The sequence below is a fragment of the Scyliorhinus torazame genome, chromosome 3, assembly GCF_047496885.1.
Source record: "Scyliorhinus torazame isolate Kashiwa2021f chromosome 3, sScyTor2.1, whole genome shotgun sequence".
NCBI classification, from domain to species: Eukaryota; Metazoa; Chordata; class Chondrichthyes; order Carcharhiniformes; family Scyliorhinidae; genus Scyliorhinus; species Scyliorhinus torazame.
Window position 1 is genome coordinate 145953323 of NC_092709.1, and position 25749 is coordinate 145979071.

The 25749-nt window shown below is 45.4% G+C and overlaps 1 protein-coding gene across 2 annotated transcripts in view; it reads right to left on the reverse strand.

Moving 5' to 3' along the window:
- Positions 1-25749, reverse strand: part of LOC140408743 (ethanolamine-phosphate phospho-lyase-like) — a 58406-nt gene that overhangs the window by 17053 nt on the left and 15604 nt on the right. Inside the window, exons 2-8 of one of the 2 annotated variants that reach the window (XM_072496373.1) lie at positions 21421-21539; positions 18870-19029; positions 18177-18251; positions 16630-16723; positions 15327-15443; positions 12943-13025; positions 10225-10450 (exon numbers count right to left, since the gene is read on the reverse strand). In XM_072496373.1, coding sequence (XP_072352474.1) covers positions 10225-10450; positions 12943-13025; positions 15327-15443; positions 16630-16723; positions 18177-18251; positions 18870-19029; positions 21421-21539 — 874 coding nt within the window. The remainder of the gene's footprint in view (positions 1-10224; positions 10451-12942; positions 13026-15326; positions 15444-16629; positions 16724-18176; positions 18252-18869; positions 19030-21420; positions 21540-25749) is intronic. The other variant, XM_072496374.1, reaches the window with a different exon arrangement.

The window sequence follows — 25749 nt, forward strand, 5'->3', positions numbered from 1 at the left end:
CAAAGGGGCGTGAAGCCCCTGGGGACTATAAAATAGAGTCCCCAAGTTCAAATTGTCCTTCTTGGCAGGGTCACTCAGCAACTTGAATCAACCCGTGAGTGAACTGTCCAGCGGCCATGCCAACCAAATAAGTCTCACGTCAACGCTCGCTACGAGATAGGCGCTCCTAGCTACCAGGCGCTCGTAGCTACCAGTCCATACCAGCTTTTGAATCCTGCAGACTCAGGACCTGAACGAAAGGCCATTTGTTCCCCTGACCTGGTGGGCCAGCCCAAAGCTAAGTATAGGCCTTTTAGTGATAGGAATAGTCTAGAAAGTAGATTTTATGCATGAGTAGTGATTTACTATGTATAATAAATGTGTTTTGATTTGAATCTTACTTATTGGTGTGTTGAGTTATTGATCATTACTTGAACCTCGTGGCGGTATCATAATGATACCTGGCGACTCTAGAGCAAAGGTTAAACAAACAGAGCAAATTATGATTTAAGAGCCAACCAAAAGTTAGCAACAGCATCAAGCCAGATCGCCTGCAGCTGCACCCTCAAGCAGACAACGCCACGTCAGCCTTCGACCATTGGCTAGCTTGCTTTGAAGTCTACATCAGATCAGCGACAGAACCACCCTCAAGAGGCACAGAAACTACAGATCCGGTACACACGGTTGAGCTCCGATATTTTTCCTCTTATCCGGGACACGCCCAACTACACTGAGGCCATGGCACTTCTGAAAGAGAACTACACACGGCCGATCAACAAACTCTATGCCAGGCACCTCCTGTCCACGTGGCAACAACTCCCCGGTGAGTCATTGGAAGATTTGGCGTGCCCTGCACGCCCTGGCGAGGAACTGCGATTGCCAGGCAGTTTCGGCCGTTGAACATTCCGAACTCCTAAATCAGGGACGCTTTCGTTATGGGCATAGGGTCGGCGTACATCCGTCAGCTCCTCTTAGAAGGGGCAGCAGCTTTAGGAGGCAACACATCTCTGCGTAATAAAGTCTCGATTACTCTTTACTCTCATCTCATCGTAATTGATAGTGCATCAGAGAGTACTTGCTTTCAGCAAATGAACAGAAGGGAGAAAGACTGAAGAAGCATAGATCAGGGAACCGGGATCCAGAAAATGTCGGGAAAATGCGGGGCTATGTACACGTTTGATGAGGATTATGGGACATGGAATTCTTGCAAGGAAAGATTCCAATTGTATCTTGTAGCAAATCAGACATTTGAGAACCTGCAAGCTACGACTTTTCTCATTGTTACAAACACTTGACGATACACTTCAAGACAGGCTGGTCCGTGGTCTCAGAAATGAAGCCATTCAAAGGAGACTGTTGACTAAAGGTGCATTAACCCAGAAAACTGCTGTGGAAATTTCTACTTCCATGGAACTGGCAACAATAAAGAGGCTTTGTTGATTGGAGTCCAAGCAAACGTTCATAAGATGGAGACTTCTAGAAGCAGGTCTGCAAGAAATGTCATCACAGTACTCAAGTGGGGCATTCAGCAGGAGAATGTTGGAATAAAGAGAATAAATGCAAACGTTTTGGTAAAGTAGGCCACATTACCAAGGCATATTGGTCACGTCATCTGCACAAAAGAAGTGTACCAAGAAAAATACAGCCAGGTCTGCTGATCAAGTTCATCAGTTAAGTGACGGAACCGAAGACTCACTTGTCAAGTCAGCTTAAAGAATTCAAGCTTGGTGTCTTATCAGTTAAAGGAGAACAGCAAAGCTTTTGGGTTTATCCAAAACTTAATAGAAACACCATCAAGATGGAAGTGGATATGGGGACCGCAGTATCACTCATGCCCGGGGCAAGGTACAGTCAGAAGCGAAAAGATCTTCTTTCACAACCATCAGATGTTATCCTGAAGACAGATACTGAGTTAGATTCACAAGAGGTACTTCCGACAAGTGAACAGGAAGACATTTCTGTGAGCTCAAAGAGCCAATTTCCTGTATGTTGGATACTATCTAAACGAAACAGACATCCGCCAAAGAGACTATATTACAAGACACGATGATGTAACGTAATGAATAGTGTGTTGGATCTGCTGTTAAAGCGTTGAAAAGAAAAGTCGTTGGCACTAAAGGAGTAAATGGGGAGTGGTGTATTGTATTCAAGTAACACTATTGGCTGGTGAAATGTCACATGATATGCAGTGACATCAGCAGAGCGTTTTGCAGTCTTTTGGGAGAGTTCCCCATTTTACAACGAAGAAGCAACATCTCTGAATAAACATTGCACTATGTTTTCACAAACTTAAGAGCTTGACAACTCTACTGCTTTTTCTCTTTGCGACAACAAATATATAACAGTAGTCCAGTGGCATTATCACTGCACCGTCATCTCCCCTCGAGTAACACGGAACATTTATGACACAGAAGAATTCCATTCTATCCTTCATGTTCGCCAGTTGAGAAAGTTGTGCAACCTAATCCCAGTTTCCAGGTAAAAGCAAATTACTGCAGATGCTGGAATAGGAAACAAAAAATAAAATATCTGGACAATCTCAGCAGGCCTGACAGCATCTGTGGAGAGAGAACGGAGCTAATGTTTTGCTCTAGTTTTGACAAAGAGTCACAAGACCATAAGACATAGGAGCAGAATTAGGCCACTCGGCCCATTGAGTCTGCTCTGCCATTCAATCATGGCTGACATTTTTCTCATCCCCATTCTCCTGCCTTCTCCCCATAACCCCTAAACCCCTTATTAATCTATCTCGGTCTTAAAAACACTCAAGTGATTTGGCCTCCACAGACTTCTGTGGAGTTCCACAGATGCACCATCCTCTGGCTGAAGAAATTCCTCCTCAAAGGATCATCCCTTCAGTTTGAGGCTTTGCCCTCAAGTTTCTAGTTTGCCCTACTAGTGGAAACATCCTCTCCCATGTTCACTCTATCTAGGCCTCACAGTATTCTCGAAGTTTCAACGAGATCCCCCTCATCCTTCTAAACTCCATGGAGTACAGACCCAGAGTCCTCAACTGCTCCACATATGAAAAGTCCTACATTCTGAGTAACATTCTTGTGAACCTCCTCTGGATCCTCTCCAAGGTCAACACATACTTTCTTAGGTACAGGGCCCAAAACTGCTAACAATACTCCAAAAGGGGTCTGACCATACCCTTATACAGCCTCAACAGAACAACCCTGCTCTTGTATTCCAGCCCTCTCGACATGAATGCTAACATTGCTTTTGCCTTCCTAACTGCCGACTGACCCTGCACGTTAACCCTAAGGGAATCCTGAACTAGGACTCCCAAGTCCCTTTGCGCTTTTGATTTCCGAAGCCCTTTCCCATTTAGAAAATAGTCTATGCCTCCATTCTTCCAACCAAAGTGCATAACCTCACACTTTTCTACACTGTATTCCATCTGCCACTTCTTCGCCCACTCTCCTAGACTATCCAGATCTTTCTGCAGCTCTATTTCCTCAACACAACTTGTCCCTCTACATATATTTGCATAATCTGCAAACCTAGCAACAATGCCCTCAGTTCCTTCTTCCAGATCATTAATATGTATTATTGAATAGCTGTAGTCCCAACACTGACCGCTGCAGAACACCACTAGTCACTAGCTACCAGCCTGAGAAGGACCCCTTTATCCCCACTGTCTGCCTTCTGTCAGTCAGCCAATCCTCTATCCTTGTCAGTATCTTGCCCCTAACTCGATGGGCTTGATCTTCTTGAGCAGCCGATTGTACAGCACTTATCAAAGAACTTCTGGAAATCCAAATAGATCACGTCCACTGGTTCTCCTTTGTCCAACATCCTCGTTACTTTCTCTTCAAAGAATTCTAAACAGATTTGTCAGGCATGACCTCTCCTTGACAAATCTGTGCTGACTCAGTCCTACTTTCCCATGCACTTCTAAGTACTCAGTAATATCATTCTTAATATCACTCTAAAATCTAGCAACATTCTTAATAATACTCTAAAATCTATCAACATTCTTAATAATACTCTAAAATCTATCAACCACCAAAGTCAGGCTAACCGGCCTATAATTTCCTGTCTTCTGCCTTCCTCATCCAGACTCAAAACATTAGCTCTGTTCTCGCTCCACAGATGCCGTCAGACCTGCTGATTTTGTCCCGCATTCACTGTTTTTGTCCCAATTTGCTGATGTTGGCCCACAGGTAATGACAATTGAAGTATCTATACAAGCACCTTCTATATGCAATGGCGGTTTCTTGCTCTACAACCCTTTCAGGCAGTCAGTTACAGGCTGTGTACCACCCTCTGGGTGAAAATATTTATCCACCAACATGCCCCTCTGATTCTTCTACCAATTACTTTAAATCTGCGCCACTAGTTATTGACGTGTCAGCCAAGAGAAATAAGTCATCCCTATCCACCCCCTCTAAGCCTTCAATTTTATGCATCTCATCCAAACTCTCTTTAGACACTTTTGTTCCAAAGAAACCAACTGCAATCTATCCAACCAAATCCAATCAACCAGTATTTGATAAGCATGGTTGTGGGGGACATGATGACACAGTGTTGGGGAGACTACTGCCCCAATAAAGTATATTGCGTTTCGGTAAATTAGTCACTGCACTTTAAGGAATGGAATATCATGCGATGGAAATTTGACTGGAGGCTTTTAATTGCCAACCAAATTAATGAAAACAGCAAAACAACAAAACATGTATGCTTTTCCTCCCCAGCGTAAAGATTGGAATTCGTCTGTCGGTAACTTCCAATGCCAACTCTACTAAAGTGTGCAGGGTTAAGGGCAGTCGAGTTTCAATGGTGGAAACATATACCACAAGGAGAGCATCTTAGGCACTGCCAGACTGGAGAGACCAGGAATCGTAGGGAAACTGGCTGCTCCTGGGGTGGTGATTGTGGGGAGCTGTTTAAAAGAAGTGTTGAAGTAATTTTTCAGCCTATGGCTGAGGTCCCATTCCCATTTCCCTGGACTAATACACTCGTTTTCAATTGAATGCCTTGTACATAAGTCTCACAGAACTTAATTATTTTGGACAACAACTGTCCCAATTGAAACTCATTTAACTTTGAGAAGCCACAGTTATGCTGGAACGAAGACAAAAACACTTCATTTTTGCCAACACAATGTAAATGTGTTTCTTTTAAGCATAGGGCCATGAGACGAGCTCGCGATCACATTCTCATGACCACAAAGCGAATTCTCCACCTGACTCCTACTCAGACCGTAGCTTCTTACACTGTTCTAAAGAAGCTCAAGAAACAGTCCCTCATCTTTCCATCAGGCACTTTACAGCCTTCCAGTCTCAAGAATGAGTTCAATAATTTTGATCATAACCTCTGCCTACCTTTTATTTCTTTCTGTGGGTTGGATTTTCTACCTCCACCCCAGCAGCGTGTTTTGCAGCAATGTAGGTGGTCTGCCATTGGCCGGCGGCAGGATCTTCCAGTCCCGCTGCTGACAACAGGGTTTCCTATTGTTCGCATGTGAGGTCGTCGTCGGGACCGGAAGGTTGCGCTGGCGGGAATAGCCAGAAAATCCTGCCAAGCGTTTACATTTTGTTTTTGGATAACAAAAAGTGGTGATGATTCCGCTTTCCCATTTACACCTCCTCCACACTTACCATTTGTTTCTTAACACTACCATCTCCTTTTGTTCTGCGTCATTATCCCTTTCGTCACTTAATCACTCCTGCCTTACAAATCAGCACACATTGCAGATGCTGGAAATCTGAAAGAGAAACTGATGATACTGGAAATACTAATAAACAATTGGACATGCTGATCGATGAAAAGGTTCACTGCCCTGAAAGGTTAACTCCATTTCTTTCTCCAGGTGCTGACTGAACTGCTGAGTATTGTCTGTTTTTATCTCTACCATGTATCTTCCCTTTTGTTCTTCACCCTCTCCAACCTTTCACTGCCTCTGCATTTACTTGAAACCGGTCACCTCTCAAAGCCTTTTCAGCTATGATGAAAACAATAGTAGCTGTGATTTTCTCTTCACAAATGCTATCTGACCTGTTGCGTATTTCCAGAATTTTCTGCTTTCACAAAAATCCCTATTTCCATCCACCACCATGACCTCGCCCAACAACACCCCTGCCTCAGCCCATCTGCTGCGGAAACACGCAACGTTTCTGTCAGCCCTAGATTTGTCTATTCTAGCTTTTTATTTTTGGCAAGAATCTCCTATATTTTACCTTCCGTAAAATTGAGACAATCTATTGCATGTCTCAACTCTCACCAAATCCTGTTCACGCATCTATCCTGTGCTTGCTGATCTATATTGGCTCCCAGCTAAGCAATGCTTTGATTTTAATTTCTGGTTTTCAAATCTCTCCATCTCTCCCTATCATTAACCTCCTCCAACCCTCTGGAGATATTTGCACTACTTCATTCTGGCCTCTTGAGCATTCCCCAGTTTGAAATTTTCCATCACTGGTGGCCATGCCTTTAATAATAATCTTTATTAGTGTCACAAGTCGGCTTACGTTAACACTGCGATGAAGTTACTGTGAAAATCCCTGAGTCACCACATTCCGGCACCTGTTCGGGTACACAGAGGGTGAATTCAGAATGTCCAAATCACCTAACAGCATGTTTTTCGGACTTGCGGGAGGAAACCGGAGCACCCGGAGGAAACCCACGCAGGCACAGGGAGAGCGTGCAAACACTGCACAGATAGTGACTCAAGCCGGGAACTGAACCTGGCGCTGTTAAGCGACAGTGCTAACCACTGTGCTACGTGCAGCATTAGCTGCCGAGGACTGACACTCTGGACAACCCTTCTAAATATCTTCCTTTGAAGCACATCTCTGACTAAGCTCCATGCCAATTGGACTGCAGAAATTCAAGAAGGCAGCTCACCACAATTAGGGATAGGCAACAAATGCTGGCCTAGCCAGCGAAGCCCACACCCCCTTGAATGAATAAACAAAGTGCGTCTGCGTGTCAAATTTTGTTAGATATCACTCTTGACAAGCACCTGGGTACATTTTACCATGTTACAGATGCTAAATAAGCAGGTTGTTGTTGTTGACTGAACAGCAATTACTATTCTCTTTTGGGATTAACTCAGTTGCACAATCAAGTGCTGGATCCTGGAGATCTAATAGTAGTAAGTTTGAGAACAATATTGAGAGAAGACCGAGACTGGGTCACCACTCTTTGCCAATCCAGATCTAAATTCTCTAACTAAACAGGAAAAGAGAAAAATCTTAAAAATAACAACAGAGAATCCTATGAGCCATGGGGAGATTTACAAAAGAGAGAGGAGACAAGGAGCTGAATTCTCTACTTCCCAATGCCGGCAACGGGAATAGAGATCAGACAAAGAATAGCGCGCAATGGATAAAACGCGATTTGCGCCCGGTGCAGATTCAGCCGCCGTGCTTCAGTCCTTTGCTGGCGGTGTTATTGGGGTTTGTGCCCCGAGCCGGCAGGTCCATGCACAACCGTCATTTGCATGGATTTAAATCTCATTAGCTGGTTGGGCACTTTGGCCGGGATTCTTCCAAACGGGGGCTAAGTGTTGACGCCGGCGTAAACACCAGTGTGTTTCATGCTGGCGTCAACGGGCCTCTTGGTCCAGCGACTCTGTGGCCAACAGGGGGCCAGCACGGTGCCGGAGCGCTCCACGCTGCCGTATGTGGCCCTGCACTCCGGCCGCAGATCCGCGCATGGGCAAGGCAGCCGCTTCTGCGTCGACCCTGCGCAACATGGCGGAGCCACAGAGCAGGCCGACGCGGAAGAAGGTAGCCCCCCACCCCCCCCAGATTGCGTCCGCCTGTCGATCTGTGGCCCCTGATTGTGGTCCTGGCCGTCGTGGAGGTCCCCCCCGGAGACCAATCCCCCCACCCCCCCACCAGGGCGGGCACTGCAGCCGCGAAGCTGTGCTCCCGCTGGGTGTTACCACACGTGAACCAAGCCGGTGGGAACTTGGCCGGTCGACCATGGAAAATTGCCGCAGAGGCCTCTTTCAACAGACCCCACGGCACCGCGTTGACCGTGCACGCGTGACTGGCACCGATTCTCTGAAGGTTTGAGTCCCGGCATCAGCCTTGATCGCGGGTCTGATGCCCCATTCTCCGCCCCGAGTGAGATTTCGGCATGGAGAATCCCACCCTTTATGCTTCACATTTCCACGATGCTACGTTCCTCTTAGACAGAGGTCACACAGGTGTGAATTGGTACAAGTATTTACAAGCAGGTCCTGGGTGTCACAGCTGTTGAGGGAGAACTGGAGGCTCACAAAATCTCTCAAACATTGTCGGGCTAACTGAGGGGTAGGCTGTCCGGGCTGTGGGGAGGAGCGGCGAATGACTTGGTGCCAAAACCGTGGACTTGGGGTGTCCTCCTTGGGATCAGGGTGGCCTGAATCAGATCGCCATTGCTGCAGTATGTGTATTAAATGCACCCCGTGGTGCTACTTACAGGCTCCTGGCAGCTCACACTGCTGATTTCTCACTGTGTCCTGTAAATGTTCAGAGACCCTCTGGTGATATGGGAGCCCACCCAGGAAACCCTCATACCCCAGTGGTATCAAGGGGATGGGTGTGGCCCAGCTCAATAAGTGGCCCATTGGGTGTTGGCACTGCTCAGAAGTCCTGCCCCACTGCAAAGGAAGCAGGGGATTAGCAGAGCTCACCCCAACCGAAGGACACTTGCACATGGCCTGTGGAGCTGTCCCTGGTTCTCTCTCCCTCTCAGTGCAGATGCCTCACCAGTGACCTCCATCCCTCAGATCACCAGCTGTCATGTCCTGGTGAGGCTGGCAGCACTGACTGCCTCTGCCACCACCTCCCAGGCACTATTCAGGAGGGTGGGCCTGGGTCTGCGGCCCATCCTGGGGAAGAGGGTGTCCCTACACTCCTCACTGGCATTAAGCAGTGGGTTCACCTCGGACTCCCAATATCAGGAGTCAGGCCTTTGCTGAACCATCTTCGTGGCTGCAGAGGGTGCGTGGCAAGTGGAGCACCAGGTTCTTTTCACCTTAATTCCGGCCCCAGCAGTCACACCACCCACTGGGCCGGAAATTGGAAATCACTGACTGATCTCCACGTGATTTTGTAGAAGAAGACGTCTTGTGGTGAATGGGCAGCGGCCTGCCCAGCTGTGGCTTGTTAGCGGGACCTTTAAATATAGCTCGCAGACCCGGACCGGCAGTTCCGGTTATTCCTGGGCTGGGACGTTTGTTTTGTGTGCCACGGTAGCGGCTTAATTGCCACTTTAAAAATAAACTCGTCTGGCCTTTCACTCTTGTGCCTCCTGGTATTACACACTGTGAACCAATTGTCTGTGGTAATCGAACCTCCCTCCAGAACAATATGTTAATTATTTATTTTAAGATTTTTCAACAAGTCAAAAGATGGTGAAACACTCTCAACAGAAAAATAAACACACCATCAGACATCAGTTACTTCACAAATTACTTTAAGTCTCCTTTGCACAAGTAAAAGCTTCATATACCATTGACTGAAATCCTGCCAACATCCAGATCCACCCCACCCATGTCCCACCAATCACCAAACGCAGCCCCGAGTTTCCTCCTTTTATGGGAGCACCAAATCTCACTGGGATTGGTGCAAAGAGCAGCACTTTCTAAAACCTCACGCATTCTAAAGTCGAGCCTGGAAGCGAGATTGTTGGTAAATCATTCAACAAGATTATAACAGCAGTAGATACACATAAGTGCACTTTCCATTGGGGTGAGAGCTCAGAGTCACTGGATAACGATCAAAAACAGCAACTCTTAGCTAATGTTTCTACTCCCTGGTTCAGGATGTTTGGTCAACAGTAGTGAGACTTTCACTAGCCTAGCTAAAATCAGTTAACTCACTCCTGACCTAGCACGGTAGCATGGTGGTTATCACAACTGCTTCACAGCTCCAGGGTCCCAGGTTCGATTCCTGGCTTGGGTCACTGTCTGTGCGGAGTCTGCACGTTCTTCCAGTGTGTGCGTGGGTTTCCTCCGGGTGCTCCGGTTTCCTCTCAGTCCAAAGATGTGCAGGTTAGGTGGATTGGTCATGCTAAATTGCCCTTAGGTGTCCAAAATTGCCCTTAGTGTTGGGTCGGGTTACTGGGTTCTGGGGATATGGTGGAGGTGTGGGCTTGGGTAGGGTGCTCTTTCCAAGAGCCAGTGCAGACTCGATGGGCCGAATGGCCTCCTTCTGCACTGTAAATTCTATGATCCAGGATGGCTCAGTTTTGCACATGCAGTTCTCTAAAACCTTTAATGAACTAGAACCTTCAATAACTTACTGTGTTAAAGTATTCAAGCCCAGATGCTCCAAATGCTGCGGCAATTTCCTTAGTTGTAACCACACACGACATGGGATGGCCATTTCCGATGGGTTTGCCCATGGTGATAATGTCTGGAACAAAATCCCCTCCTTGCAACTGGAAGGCCCAGAAACGTTTTCCGACTCGGCCAAAGCCCACCTGGACTTCATCGGCTATAAACACTCCCCCCACATTATGCACGTATCTGCAAACAAAAGCAGCAATCCAGTTCCACAAGACGTAATAATCCACAAGCTGCAGAATAGATCCTTGATAAAATTAGGGTTTGTTAATGTTCCAGTTAAAGATTGGTAGATTTCTTCATTGCATCTATTCAGAAGAATATTTTGTTTTAAACCGTGATTTAGAATTTTAAAAATTTGTTTTTACGTGATGTGGGGTCGCGGGTTAAGCCAGCATTTATTGCCCATCAGAACGTGGTGGTGAGTTGCCTTCTTGAACCGCCCAAGTCCTTAAGGTGTAGGTTCAATTGAACAAGTGAGAACCATGGAGGAGGATTTAGAACTAGAGTTTAAGTTCTGGATATTTGAGGAGTCAGGAAGACTCCAGGGACCTTTAAAAATGGTAGCCAGGACCTGGATGTCGAGGCCCTGCCCCCATTTCTGGCAGATCCATTTTTTGCCACTAAGAAATGAAAAATGAAATGAAAATCGCTTATTGTCCCAAGTAGGCTTCAAATGAAGTTACTGTGAAAAGCCCCTAGTCGCCACATTCCGGCGCCTGTTTGGGGAGGCTGGTACGGGAATTGAACCGTGCTGCTGGCCTGCCTTGGTCTGCTTTAAAAGCCAGCGATTTAGCCCCGTGCTAAACCAGGGAAGACGGTGGGCTGTGATTTGTGTGGGCAGGAAACTAGAACTCAGCAGGTACATTTGAACTCGTGCTGATTTCAAACAGACCCCATTTTGGCTGTTGTAAGGACCTTAAGCAGCAATCGTAGAGTCACAATTGGATGGATTAGATGTAAACACTCTTGAAGGGATAATAAGGTCTGTATAACTACAATCTATTTTTCAAATGGCCCTGCTTTTCAGTCTTAAAAAAATAGGCTGCAGTGGTCAATGTGAGTTCACAAAACCCTTGTGTCGGACTACTTTGATACACAGGCAGAGATTAGAAAAAAATAGGAGTGTCTGGTCACGCAGTTTCAATTGAGCTCATTGTTAACATTTCCCCCAAGGGACATCACTGTGTTATCATGAATACTTGGGCGAGTTTCAAATGCTACAATTATCTCAGCAGGACTTTCTGAGTTCAGTTTGATTGATAGCTTAAAGAAGCTATGAGAGAACTGGAATTTGTTGATATAAAAATAAACTTCTGCGAGCCATTTGAAATTCTGGGGTTCACTCTCCCATTTCTGGCACCCCCAATTTTTGCATTACGTGATAAGGGTGTGTGTTATAGTCCTGCATCCTCCACTCTATACCAGGCCAATTTTATTGCAAGGGTAGGTATCTCCTAGCACCAATCTGTTTTTACGGAACAGGTCAACTTCTCCATGATTTATGGCCCCTCAGAGTCTTTATGAACCACAGTCTGGATGAGGGAACCTTTTGAAAGGCAAGGTCGAAAGTTCCTACCACTGCCCTCCCCATGCAATTCAGTACCAACTCAGGAGCCTCATTATGTATCTTTGGTAGAGAGCCCAGACTGATAAAGGGATTCTCTCAGTGGGATTCAGTTTTGACAGCTGACAAGAATTGTTGACTTCATTTGATTGACATTTTAAGTGATTACAATAAGTGTTTTTTCTGTGATCTCTTTTATCCGAGTCCCAATATATAGTGCACTAGATTAAACGGTATGAAGTGTTTAAGCCTTAGATATTGATATTTTAATGGACTGTCTGATTGACACTTTTATGTGGTTTTAGGAAAAGCAATTGGTTTTCAAATAGACATTGTGCATTGGTGTTTATTTTCTCAGCAGTTCACCGTGTGTCATTATCACTATATGGCTCATTCGTTCTGTACAAAGTGTTCATTGGGTGTATGGGCATGGGAGAGCCATTAGTTGGCATGGGCCTATAAGGGGCCGTTGTGGGTGGGAGGCATGAGTTTCCATTAGGGAGGCATGGGGAGTGGGTAGGCGGTGAGGTTCGAAAAAGTTACAATGCAACTGGAGGTGTGTGTGTGTGGGGGGGGGGGGGGGGGAAAAGAAGAGGGGTTAATATGTTTAATATGCTGACATGCAATGGGTTTAGATTCACATTCGAGTTCCAGGACTCAGTCACAATGTCAGAGTGAGGCAGAGCAGAAGCCACGAAATTCCTGGAAGGGGTGGAAGATAGAAAAAGCATAAAGAGGTACTTAGATTGTTCTCGAGATCTACTTCGCAGGTGGATCAAAAGAGACTGTGACAGTGGCCTCAGTATAGATTCTTTACCTTTTCTCTTTGCCAAATGTTAAAATGTAGAATAGTGAAACACCACATGGCAAGGTATAAAATATAAAGACAGCTTTTCCACAAGGTAGGTTAAAGAATATATAAATAATATGCACAAATGTCAAGTTATCACACCCCAAAGCATAAATTAGTGGCCAGCTCAGAACATTTTAAAACCCCAACTACTCTTATTCTTGGGAAAGAAAGATAGAAAATGTTGATTATAAAGTAAATTAAAAGCTAGATCAGCCTTTCTTTCCTTAAAAAGAGAAACACAAACTATGTACATACTGTGCCACTTTCTGGAAGTAGCCAGGTGGTGGGATTATTTGACCTCCGCAACTCTGCATGGATTCAGCAATAAACGCAGCCATCTACACAAAAGAAGATGACATGAATACTACACATCTCAAGCTCACACAATGCTAAAAGGAATCAAATCGTCAGTGCTGGCACCGAAAACCAGGGGGAAGAACAGTTAATCATTCCACAGTCACTAAAACAAAAAAAGCAAGGACATTTGAAATTACTGCACATCTTCAGCATACTCTGCAAACCAGAGTAATCCACCGTTTCTGCAAGGATACATTGTCATTTGTAAAAATATGGCAGAAAGAATGTTTCTGTACCTAGGGCTGAAAATCCACTGACTCCTGTCATCTTGAATGTGCTGGTTGATGTCCCCAAGTAAAATGTCTTTAGGTAATGCTTCAACAAAATTATTAACTGCTTTGGTTTACCCTGGCTGGGTTTGCACAAGTTGCTATGAAGAGCAGGTCTGTTAGCAATAGTGCAAATATTTCATATGAAAAGGTCAAAGGCACAATATGCAATGTGCTTCATTCAAGGCTCCTTGATCGACAAGGGGTCCATTTTAGTACATTTTACTAGTTCACTTCCCTAAATCACAAAAGACAAGTTCTCTGTCTGAATTTGCAAAGTTATCAATATATTAGGTAAAAAGGTACGAGCCCTCCCCGGATATTACAGTTCCACAGTAGATGGTCTTCCTGGAAATAAACCACGTCTCTGGCCTTGGTGAAGTAGTAAGAGAGTAACTGAGCAAGCTGGTGCTTCAAATATATTACTGCACAAATGCCACTTGCACATTTGGCACTAGCTTTTACTCTCTCTGCGAGTGACCAACATCATGGCTACCTGCAAAAATATCCAATGAAGAGGAAAAAAAGAAAAAAAAACTCTCCATTAGTAAAGGAAAGTATAAGGTCATGACCTACCTAACCTTTTGGACTGATGGTTAGGACAAGTGATTTGGCAACAAATGGTGTAGTCCAAATTTCCACATTTTGCAGAAAAAGTGCTGGAGGAAGTACAACCACTGGTGTCCGAGTAGGTTGAATTGGTAAATTACAACCTGCAACAAATCACTTGCCCTGCTGATGGCTGACTCTATTTACAATACAGTGTATCAGGACAGGGGAGTTCCCTCAGAGTTCCTCTCACTCTGTCACTTTGCCAGAAGTGGGTCAGAATTTCCCATTGCAGGTCTGTCAGAGTTTCAAAGGTGAGAGAGCAGGAGCAGCTCCGAGATAACCCCCAGATAGTAAATTCATTTCATCGCTCTGTAACACACAAGAGTTCCAGCACAGGACCAATTCTTCCAGTGACATTTCAAAGGCACAAATTATTCAGAATTGCCCACCAAACTCAGAAAAATACTTCCCACTCCGATAATATTTTTCTTCTGTTTCCACATCAATCAAAGTTGGGCCTGCCTAAGTGATTTTGTGAATCAATGTGAAATTGGGAAGACTGCTCTAACTCAGTTCACATTGCATATTTCCAGCTAACAGAGCGAGGAGACTTCCATCTCATCAGTCTGCACTGCTTTTGCTCCCAGCTCGCAGGGTTGAAAGAGCCAGATTTTAATGGAAAGCTTGAGGTGTCTGTATCAAATACAGCAAGGTACCACCTTAGTCACATTACAGCACAACTGTACCTCATTTGTACAGTTTTGTTGTGCTTTCCTGTCAAAACAACTTTTATTTATGACTTGGGCTAATTATTGAAATTCACAGCCCCATTTTTCACCTTTAAAAAATTTTCAAATCTATTTCCTGTCATGGCCCCTTTGGCAGATGACCATTAGGTCACAGCAAAACTAAGTAGGGTGGGGGAAATCTTTTTGCAAAAATTATACTTCAAGGAAGTAAAGCTTATCACAAAGGATCATAGCTACATTAAAATTTTTTTTAGAGTACCCAATTCATTTTTTCCAATTAAGGGGCAATTTAGTGTGTTCAATCCACCTAGCCTGCACATCTTTGGTTTGTGGGGGCAAAACCCACGCAAACACGGGGAGAATGTGCAAACTCCACACGGACAGTGACCTAGAGCCGGGATCGAACCTGGGACGTCGGCGCCGTGAGACTGCAGTACTACCACTGTGCTGACCGATAGCTACATTTTTGCCATCCTGCGAGAAAACACATGTACAGTAGGATACTGAAAGTTACATATTAAGTATCACTACTGTCGCAAGTTTAATAACCTAAAATAATGGTGTTCTTGCTTCAGGTCAGAGAGCTATGAAAAAAGAGACACATTTTAAAATCTCGTTTACTCCTAGGTAATTTTGGATTCGGAAGCAAAATTCTGGATGGGCAATATTCATCCACCACAGCACAACCAGTTTTGTTCAGTGTACTACAAACCTTGCGGCCTTTCTTTTGCGCCTCTTGGATCAGCAAGTTTACTTCATCTGCGTAGGCGGAGGCAGGATCAGGATGGTCCTCTCTGTACCTTCCTCTGTAGATGTCTGGGGATGGTGCCTAAAAGAGGTTAAAAGTAAAAATTTAATTTACAAACCTATGTTGAACAGCATAACAAAAAGAAAGCACAGGTTTCAGGTACTAATGACCCAAAACAGTCCAAATTGGATCTCACCCAATTTCTTAGATTGAGTATGTGATGGATCCATTTTCTTTTCAGTGGCTCAGTAAAACAAAAATAAAGAAACCTTCCTGTACAATATGTCTAAAATGGCCAAACATTCATGCTACTCTGAGCTGACAGCTCACAATATCTATTGACACTTCTTCAGTTCTCTGCAGATGATGCTGACTGGGTGCAAGTTCATAGGCAGTGGCTGCTGCTAGATAACTCACCCAAGTGGCTATTCTTGTGCATGAGCTTACACAGCTTCATACACAAGCCCGATTGTGTCAACACTTGCATTTTGTCAAAATTCGATAGTTGCAAATTAGCAGTAGGAAACGGCTTATTTTTCTCGGTCCTGCCCAAACTCGCTAATTGTACCTTCCCTACTATCGTAGTAGAGATTAGTCACATAGCTGGCCAGCCGTGGAAGAAAGATCCCAGCTGAAGCACCTGGCTCAGTTCCAGACAATGCACTGCTTTTACAATGGAATACCTCTTGGAAGGTATTTTGTCGTGGGGCCAAATCTTCCCAGTTTTGGAATCGCCAGAGGCCAGGCATCTGTGGGTCAGGACCCTGCTGACATCCTGACGTATGGACCTATGTGAGAATTGCCTGGGAAGTTTAAACTTTTAAAGGGAAATTCCCGTTACCCAGGACCCTCTGCAAATATCTCTGATTCTGAGATTTTGGACAGTTCCATGGTACATACCTGAATAATGACCCAGGAAATGCTAGCAAGATTAAAACCTAGTTTAACACCTGGGTAACAACACCCTGCAAGCAATCACCACCTCCTCCTCCCCGAGACTATCCCTGCAACCCGCATCTACCTCTCCATCCACCCATCTCTCCCCACGATCACCCCCCCGCCAACCATCTGACTAACCCCTGGCCTGACACAACTTCCCGCTTGATGCAGAAGGAATGCACACCAGCATCAGGTCAGGAAATTCTTCCAGTAGCAATCCACTCCTCATGGCTCCTGCACTGAAAGATTCAGGCCAGTGTCTACTGAATGTTTGCTTGCTAACACAATTTCCAAAGGGCAAGAAAGGTTAACGGTTCCCAATACTCACAACATGCACAAACTCCTTTTGAGCTCCTGAGGGAAGCTCACAGAATTTGTAGGGGCTGATGTCGATCAAAGACGTTAAGTGTCCGTGATAAGCACTGTATGGAAAGTGAAAGAAATCCTGGATCAATCCAAGACCTTGGAACATGGACCGGCAGGATTGCAACTACATCACAACATTCTGTGTCTTACATGGCTAGAAATCTTTCAAACACTTGCAGCAAATTTTCCTCTGCCACTCAATGTGGACTGAAGGTACCAGACAGCTTTTACAAATCACAGGGAAAAGTGGATAATTCTGAAATACTAACAACAAATTTGCATTGTGACTTTGAAGTGACAAAGTCTCTCAAAGCACTGTATTGGGACACAGGAAGAAAAAATTGCTAGCCTTTAAGCAGGGTCTTAAGGAGAAGAGAGGCTTAGAGAGGAAATTCCATAGATTGGGATCTGGATGGATGAAGACACAGCCACTAATGGTGGGGCGACGAAGGTGCAGGATGGCTGAGATGCCAGAGTTGCAGGAACACAGTTGCAAGTGAGTTGTGGGGCTGGAGGTAGTCACAGGGATAGGGAGGGACGTGTATACAAAAGGTTTTGAACAAAAGATGAGAATTCTTTTAACTAGTCAACCTGAAGACAACAACCACATTGGGACACATGATGATGATGATGTGCGCGATGATGATATGGACGAGTTTCTGTTGACGGATGGAGGGAGGATGGGAGGTCAGTCAATTGTTGTGTATGCAGCTGGCAAAGGCACGGATAAGATTTTCAGCAGCAGACTGGCTAACGCAGGGGCTGAGACAAGTTATGTCACAGAAGTGTGGTCCTTGTAAAAGAAAATATGCAGATTTAATAGGTGCACTGACAGTGAAAACAGGAACAACTGGAAACACTAGATGGGTAGGAGAAAGCTGTGACTTAACAGAACGGTTGGGAGATCTTTGTTAGGTGAATTGAGATTTTAATATGACAAACCTATATAGTTAAAGATACAAGGTCAGAATTCCATTGTTTTTACAAGTCTTATGCGCCTTGCTGCAATGTTTAAGGTGCCAGACTTCATGCTCCCATCTCACGCTGTAAACATCAGCGCATATTTTCTGGCTGAAACAGAACAAAATAATCTGTCCGATAATTTTGGTAATGAAGGATTGAACTCAATGTCCATGATTAATACAAGGGTTTGGTGTTGTAGCACACCACAAACTCTTCCTGCCTTTTACTCTTGTGGTACAACAGTAAGAACACTTCAGATAAAATGCTATTCCTAGACTTTAACCTTGACACAAACAAGTAGCTTGGCAATTCTAGCAGCCAGGACAAGAGAAATGCTTTACTCTGGTGTAAAAACAAATAGCCCACACAAAGCCGGTCTTTCTCTCAATCGAAAACTATAAAAGCATCAGTATAAAGGCATAATAGACTGCATTTGAACCCAGGTCCCAGAGCCTTGATTTAAAACTGGTTGAACTTCTAGTCTGACTTTCAGGACTAAAAATGACCGATTTCAACATGTATATCCTATAAATTTCCACTACTTACTGGTCAAGGGTAATGATATCTTGATGACCTGTATACTGGCGAGCAAGTCGAAGGGCAAGATCATTAGCTTCGGAGCTGTTACAAGAAAATACAATATCACAAGAATGGACTCAACAAATGCACCATAATAACATGCATGTGTGCCAAGTTCATAGTCGGTACAAGGTCTATGAATGTAAGAGACTCCTAGGAACATTACTTGAGAAGGAGCAGGGACTCCAAATCACAATGGTTGCACCAATATATGCGAAGGGCAATGTCATTATGGTCTGAAAAAAAACAGAAAACACTGGGTAAACTCTGTGGAGAGAGAAACAGAGTTAATATTGAGTCCATTAACCCTTCTATAGAACCTCCCCAATCTCAGTTCCGTAGAAGAGTTATGTGGACTCGAAGCGTTCAATCGGTTTCTCTCTCCACAGATGCTGCCAGAACTGCTGAGTTTATCCAGCGTTTTCGGTTTTGATTTCAGATTTCCAGCATCCACAGTATTTTTCTTTTAATTAAGTTATTAAAGTCTGTATTGAAATAAAGTTATGTTTAAAGATAAATCACTGTCTTCACCATACTGTGCCCCAAAGTTCACATTGTCCCCAAATGCCTTCATAAGAAAAAGTGCAAACGTATAATTCCCCTTATTTCCGATTCCTCTCAAAAACATGCAAACAGGATCAAATGTGATCCCAGCATTACCCAGAGTTGACAAAGTAGCAAACGGAAAGTTTGGGGGGCAGAGTGGCAGTGAGCTGTTTGGCGTATTGGACAAGATTATCATGCAGGAAACGAGAGTTTGTGTTCAGCAGTTCCATCTGCCTGACAGCAGCTTGCACCACGTCCGGGTGGCTATGTCCCACTAGAAAAAAAAGGAGAAAAGAAATAATACAAATGAAAACTCATCGGAGCAAAGGCTAAAAATTCCCTTCTGCTATTGTGCAAAAATAAACAGAGAATGCTTGATATTGTCCATGACTGACAAACCACTATCAAATTCACAAGCATGCAATACTTCAATGAAGCACAGTCAGGATGTAGTAAATGAAAGTGCATGGTAGACATTCACCCATTTTGTTTGGCATCCTTGCTCTCAACAAACCAGAATTCGTGCCATAGTTAACAAACTGATAGAAATTGGCTTTTCTAGTTAGCTATAGATGATACAGGTAAAAGATTTAATTGAGAACTCATTAAGAATAATTAACTGAAATCATATTATTAATTCAGTGCAACTATAGCTGGGAATTAATCAGATAAGACTCTGTATTTTCACATTTCACAAGCTGCTTGAGGCCTGCAAGGTCAGTGACTCAACTAGCTAAAAGACACTATTGTTTGGTAAAAACTGGCTGGCTGCCCAGTTTGGGCAGTTCCGTTTCTATAGTAACAGCCGGTCTATGTTGAGATGCAGGTGTCGATAATTTGGGAAATTGCAAGCGATGGTATGGGAAATTCTCACTGATATATTTAAATACATATCTCCTAAATTGATGGACAGACACCTGGGCCAAATTATAAATTAGTTAAAGCCAATCAAAGTTGTAAAGAAGGCAAACCCTTAAGATAATAATCTTTTTAAGAATCACTTGTCGGGATGGAAAAATCCACTCCGGAATCAATCTACCTCTTTCCGAAACCTATTTTCCTGGCTTGCTTTTGCTAAATAGTGTAGCCACCTAAAATGGCCGATTCCCTATTAATTTGGCCAAAACCCGATTTAAAATGGCTAACCGAAAAGGCTGATGGGAAAAGCAGCCAACAGGACACAAACGGACAGCTGCAGACAGAATAGCGTATTCGGCTCTGGGGAAGTCGGCCCAGATCGATACTCAGGACTATTAGCAGCACATCAACCCAGACATCTGCAGTTTAATCGGCTATCCCCGGGAACAATTGCAACATATTAGCAATTGAATGCCGGGCCAGACCTGTCGGCGCCTGCAGTGGCCGAAACAAAGACAGGTGAATGACCACCCCCCGATCGAGGAATCCCCCCATTATTGGAGCATATCGAACCCAGTGATTGGGAACAAGTCCAATCACTTGGGACTCAGGGTCAAGGGCCAGCCCGAGAGGCGGGAAGCCCCTCGGCCCTATAAAGTGAGGGGCCAAGTTCAGATCTCTCTCTCTCTCCCTTCTTCGCCTGCTCGCGACCTTCGCAAGAACCTTCAACAAAGAACCGTAAGTTTGACTCCAGCGATCGCTACCCGATAAAGACTCCTAGCCATCGACCCGTATCAGCCTTTTTGAATCCCGCGGGCCAGATCCGATTCGATAAGCCATTCGTTTCCCTGACCTGGTGGGCCCTTCCTAAAGTTAAGTATTGGCCAGTAGTGGTAGGTTTCGATATAGATAATAGGTTTATTGTGTAAGCATTAATTGTTGTATATAATAAATGACCGTTGATTTCAATCTTACTAAGCGGTGTGCTGACTTATTAATCATAACTCGAGCTTGAACCACGTGGCAGTATCAGAAAGATACCTGGCGACTCGTGAGCAAAGGTGACATAATCAGAGGTAATAAAACGAAGGCTAAAAAGAGCAACAATAGCCATCTTTCTTTTGTTTAAATCACTCAGTCTTTGTATACTGTGTCTTCTGATTTGAAGAATTATCACGATTTGTATTTTAAACTCAACACTGTATTTGCTAAAGACAAATCAATCTGACTAGCTTGCTGGTCGGAATTCTCTTAATGTTGTATTGAAAATAAAGTTACCAGTGGGCACCACAAGCTGACTAATAAAGCTCAACTGAGCTTTGCCAATAAGCACAGACTTGATCTCTGTTATTTGGGAACTAAGAAGGGATAACGGATATCCAGGGTTCCGAATAGACACAGAGATCCATCACCATAGTTAACAAACTGGCTGTACTTTAGCCTTTATCTCAAACGGGTGCACCAGACCGCACCTGGATAACACTGCCGCTTTCTATATCAGCCATTCCTGATGAAAGCAAGTCAGTTTATTGCAAGATTGGAGTTAACAATTCTCACCCTTTAGAATCAGGCTAGAGGTCGCTAGCCACATTTCAATCACAACCCCTTATGCTGTGTTGCAGCTTAAGCTTTCACCTCTCCAATCTGAGCTGGATTCAAAAGCAAATTACAGAGCTAAAAAAATATATTTAAGCTACATCATTCAGCTTATTTGAATTTAAAAATGAAGAACTCGATGCTAAGCTGGAAGTTTAGCTTCTGTATTACAGTGTTGCAATGTATAAAGTTATAAGCAGCAGCTCCTTACCATGAGCTACATTGTTAATGCAGTCCAAGAACTTGGTGTCATTCTCATCATACATGTACTGGCCCTGGGCACGGATTATCTTGAGTGGGTCCTTTGAAAAGAACACCTTGCATGATGGCCTAAATAGAAACAAGTGATAGAGGTCAAAAGCTGAACTGTATTCAGTAGTTTAATGCAAGCAAAACAATTTACAGGTCATATAACCTAAAAAAAAGGCTTTCATCAGAATCCCTACAGTGCAGCAGGAGGCTATTTGACCTATCGAGTCTGCACCGACACTCTGTAAGAGCACCCACCGAGGCCCACTCCACCCTATCCCTGTAACCCCACCTAACCTTTGGAGACTAAGGGGAAATTTAGCAAGGCCAATCCACCTTTGGACTGTGGGAGGAAACTGGAGCACCCGGAGGAAACTCACGGGGAGAATGTGCAATCTCCACACAGACACTCTTGGTCACCCGGGTCCCTGGCCCGGTGAGGCAGCAGTACTAACCATTGTGCTGCTCCAATATCTGGTTAATCAATCCTGAGTGGGAACATCACCAGCCAATTTGAGAGATGATCACCACAGTAAATACCAACACAAGTTTTGGAATTAGGCCCTAGGATCTTTCCCAAGGAACGGGCTCCACTCTTGCCTGGAAATCACTGCAGGCGCTATTTGCAGTTCACCTCTGTCTGCCATTCGAATTCAGATCTTAACTTATTTAAGTTCCAATGATTATTATCTCTGGAATAAAAAGAAACACCTGTGAACTATTGTCTGTTAACATTGGCAACACCAATTCTGAACCTATAATTGCGGAGACTGAGGAATAATTGTGCTCATCTGACTTTTGTTGAACACTTCAGATTCATCAATGATAGAAAAAAAATTCCTGACTTCCCCAAATTAAATTTCAGCAGTCATGATAGTGCTTTCTTTGTTGAGTACATGTTAGCAATTAGGGCACTCCCTCTCAACAACGTACAGAAAGTCATATCTGATATGTGTGCCCAATGTGCAAAGCTCTGCAATTTACCCTTTGCACGTCAACTCCCTCTCTCACCCGCCTTCTGACTTCCCACGCTGTTTCAGCCAAGTTTAATACAAACAGTCCCTCATTTTCCCCTCAGATGCTCTTCAGCCTTCTGGCTCGAATGTGGTTTCCAACAAGTCTGCCTGACCTTCCGCTGAATGCTCTCATTTACATTCCATTACTTTTCTTCTCATTCTGGAGCTATTTAATTGACCTTTTGTTTCTCTTTGAATGGATTTTCACAGCTGAGATTATCTTTGTATCACATACAACTCCCTACCCCAGTTACATCTATTTAAAGACATCAACAGTCCTTATGAAGACACTTGGAATATCTTGTACCTTTTAAGCACCAATGTCCTGGGTAAATGTACTGTATACCAGAAAGAAGTCACACATTGCCTTTCAATTGCAACTGCACATTGCTTCCCGAGAGAAATTCAACTAGTATTGGTTACTAGCATGAAATAGGCAGCACAAACTAAACCTTGGCCCAGAGAGGGTGGTGAGAGACCCAAGTTACAGGAACAGGCCCTTCAGCCCTCCAAGCCTGTGCCGACCATGCTGCCCGTCTAAACTAAAATCTTCTATACTTCCGGGGTCCGCATCGCTCGATTCACGTATTTGTCAAGATGCCCCTTAAACATCACTATCGTCCCTGCTTCCATCACCTCCTCTGGCAGCGAGTTCCAGACACCCACTACCCTCTGTGTAAACTTACTCCTCTTACACTCCTCCGTGTGGCCCGAACGCTTATTTAAAGGTATGTCTTTACCGTTTACTTTGCTTTCCAGCTTGCTCTTGGGCCTGCCCCCTACAGATTTGTCCCTTGCCTCTCTCGCGTACTTGGTGTGCTTTAGCTCTACCCCACCCAGTTTCCCTCCTTCTCCTTGTCCCATGGTTTGTGGCTCCCCCCTCCACCACTCCCTCCCGCTTCTCCTCCCCTCCACCTCTCCCCACTGGGCCCCTCTCCTACCGGCCTCCATGGTCCCTGCCCCCACCTCTCCCCTCCCCCTCTACTTGTTGCTGGCTATGAACAGATCCTGGAAGAAGTTGGTGAACAGCTTCCAAGTCTTGGGGAAGCCCTCTTCTGACCACCAGATGGCAAATTTAATTTTCTCCGGCCTGGGAAATTCCGTCAGGTCGGACAGCTAGTCTGCAGCCTTGGGTAGTGCGGCCGATTGCCAGCCGAGCAGGATTCTCTGGCGGGCAAGCAGGGAGGCAAATGCTAGGGCATCGGTCCCCCTCCCCATAAAGAGTTTTGACTGTTCTGAAACCCCGTAAACCACCACTTTTGGACATGGCTCCACCCTCACCTGACCTTGGACACAAAAGGTTGTCCAAATCCCGACAAGTCTGGAGCAGGCCCAGAACAGGTGGGTATAATTGGCCGGGTCTCCCTGGTACCGTTCACATTTGTCCTCCACCTCTGGAAAGAACCCACTCATTCAGGTTCTGGTTAGGTGCACTCTGTGTTAGGCTCAGCCCTGTGCATCTGGAGGTGAAGGTGCCCTGTGCAGTGCTTTGATCCAGAGTCCTCTTCCCTATCGCGATGCCCAGTTCTTCCTCTCATTTTTCCCTTGTCTCATCCAGCGTGTAGCACACCACCTCCAACAGTCACACATACAAGTCCCCGCAGTTCCCCCTCCCTAGGTCACCGGCGACCCCGCAGTTCCCCCTCCCTAGGTCACCGGCGACCAACAGTTCATCTAACGAATGTCCTGATATCTGGGGGTATGCCGTTGTTTCCTTACAGAGGAGGTTTTTGACCTGTAGGTGTCTCAGTTCATTTTGGTTTGGTAATTGGAACCTCTTCGTGAGTTCCTCCAGCATCGCTACTCTGTTGTCTGTGTACATGTCCCTAACTGTCAAAGTCCCCCCTCATCCTGTCTCCACCTTGCACTGCACTCCAGCGTTTCTCTTTGTTAGGGGGTCATCCGAAATGGCCACAGTCACCGTATTCACCATGAGGCCTGGCCCCTGTGTTCCTGGATTTTCCTTTATATATGAGGGGGCCTCCAAAGTGGCCGTTTGCAGTGCCTTTGTATTCCTTGCCGCCATGTGTGATCTGCCGTAGCCAGCCTAGCACCCTTCCCCTGCTTGTTCCTCGGCTTCCACCCGGGCCTGTCACCCCCCCCCCCCTCTCCTACCTCCCCTCATCCCCGAGAGTTTGCATCCCCCCCAGTTTACCACCCCCGCCCCATTACCCTCAATCTGTTCTGTTCCCTCCTCCTATTGCCAGGCACTCTCCCCCCTCCTGGCGCCAGGAATGACATCCCGGGCTTGGCTGGGTACAGCATTCCAAACCGCAGGACCGCCTTGGCTTTGTTAAATTCTGCCCAGCGCTTGGCCAGGTCTGCCCCAATGTCCTGGTGGGAGTCGAGTGACCCTCCCAATTGCAGGAACTTGTATGTCTTGCCCAGTTTAGGATCCATTCCTGGACTTGGTACCCGTACAGCTTTGTGATGATGACCTGCGTCTGTTCCGTGGCCTTGGGCCGGAGTGACCTGTGGGCTGTGTCCACTTCTGGGGGTTTGCAGAAGCTTTCCCTTTCAACCAGATTGTCTAACATCTGGGCCATGTACTCTGCAGGGTTCCTGCCCTCGCCTCCCTCCGGTAGACCCACAATGCAGAGGTTCTGGCGCCGCGACCGATTTTCTTGGCCCTCGGTTTTTCCCCTTAGTGTCCCTTGTGTCGCCACCAACTTTGCCACTTCTATCTCTAGTGAGGCGATGTGATCGCTCTGGTCAGTTGCAGCCTTCTCTAGCTCCTTGATTGTCACCTCCTGCGTTTCTAATCGCCTTTCCATCTTCTCCAGCTCTGCTTGCAGGATGCCCAGCGCCTCTGCTACCGCCACCTTCACCCTTTCCATCATTTCCATTTTAATGGCATCCCTGAGCTCTCGTGTTCCTGCATTAGGGAGTCCCTCCATTTGTTCGTCAAGGTGGGGGGGGGGGGGTGCCCTGCGTACACTCCAGCCGTCCTTCTTGCTCAGCATGGCATGACCTTGTTGCCCTACATGCTTGGCATCGCCTTGGTCCACCTCGAACAGCTCTTACTGCCTTTGCTGTCTCTTCGGCCCCTTGGGTTGCTGCTGCTTGGCATGTCTTGATGGTGTTGGGGGAGGGGGAGGGGGAGGGGGAGGGTCCCCCCCACCCCTCCAGATTTAGTGGGCTATTTTGGGTTGGACGTGCCTAAATCCAAGTTTCCAGGGGGAGAGACACCTTTTGTGCATCCGCTCAGCACATCCCAGTCACCGGAATGTATTTTTTGTGGGAAAGAAATTGGATGACCAGATGCATATTGCCAG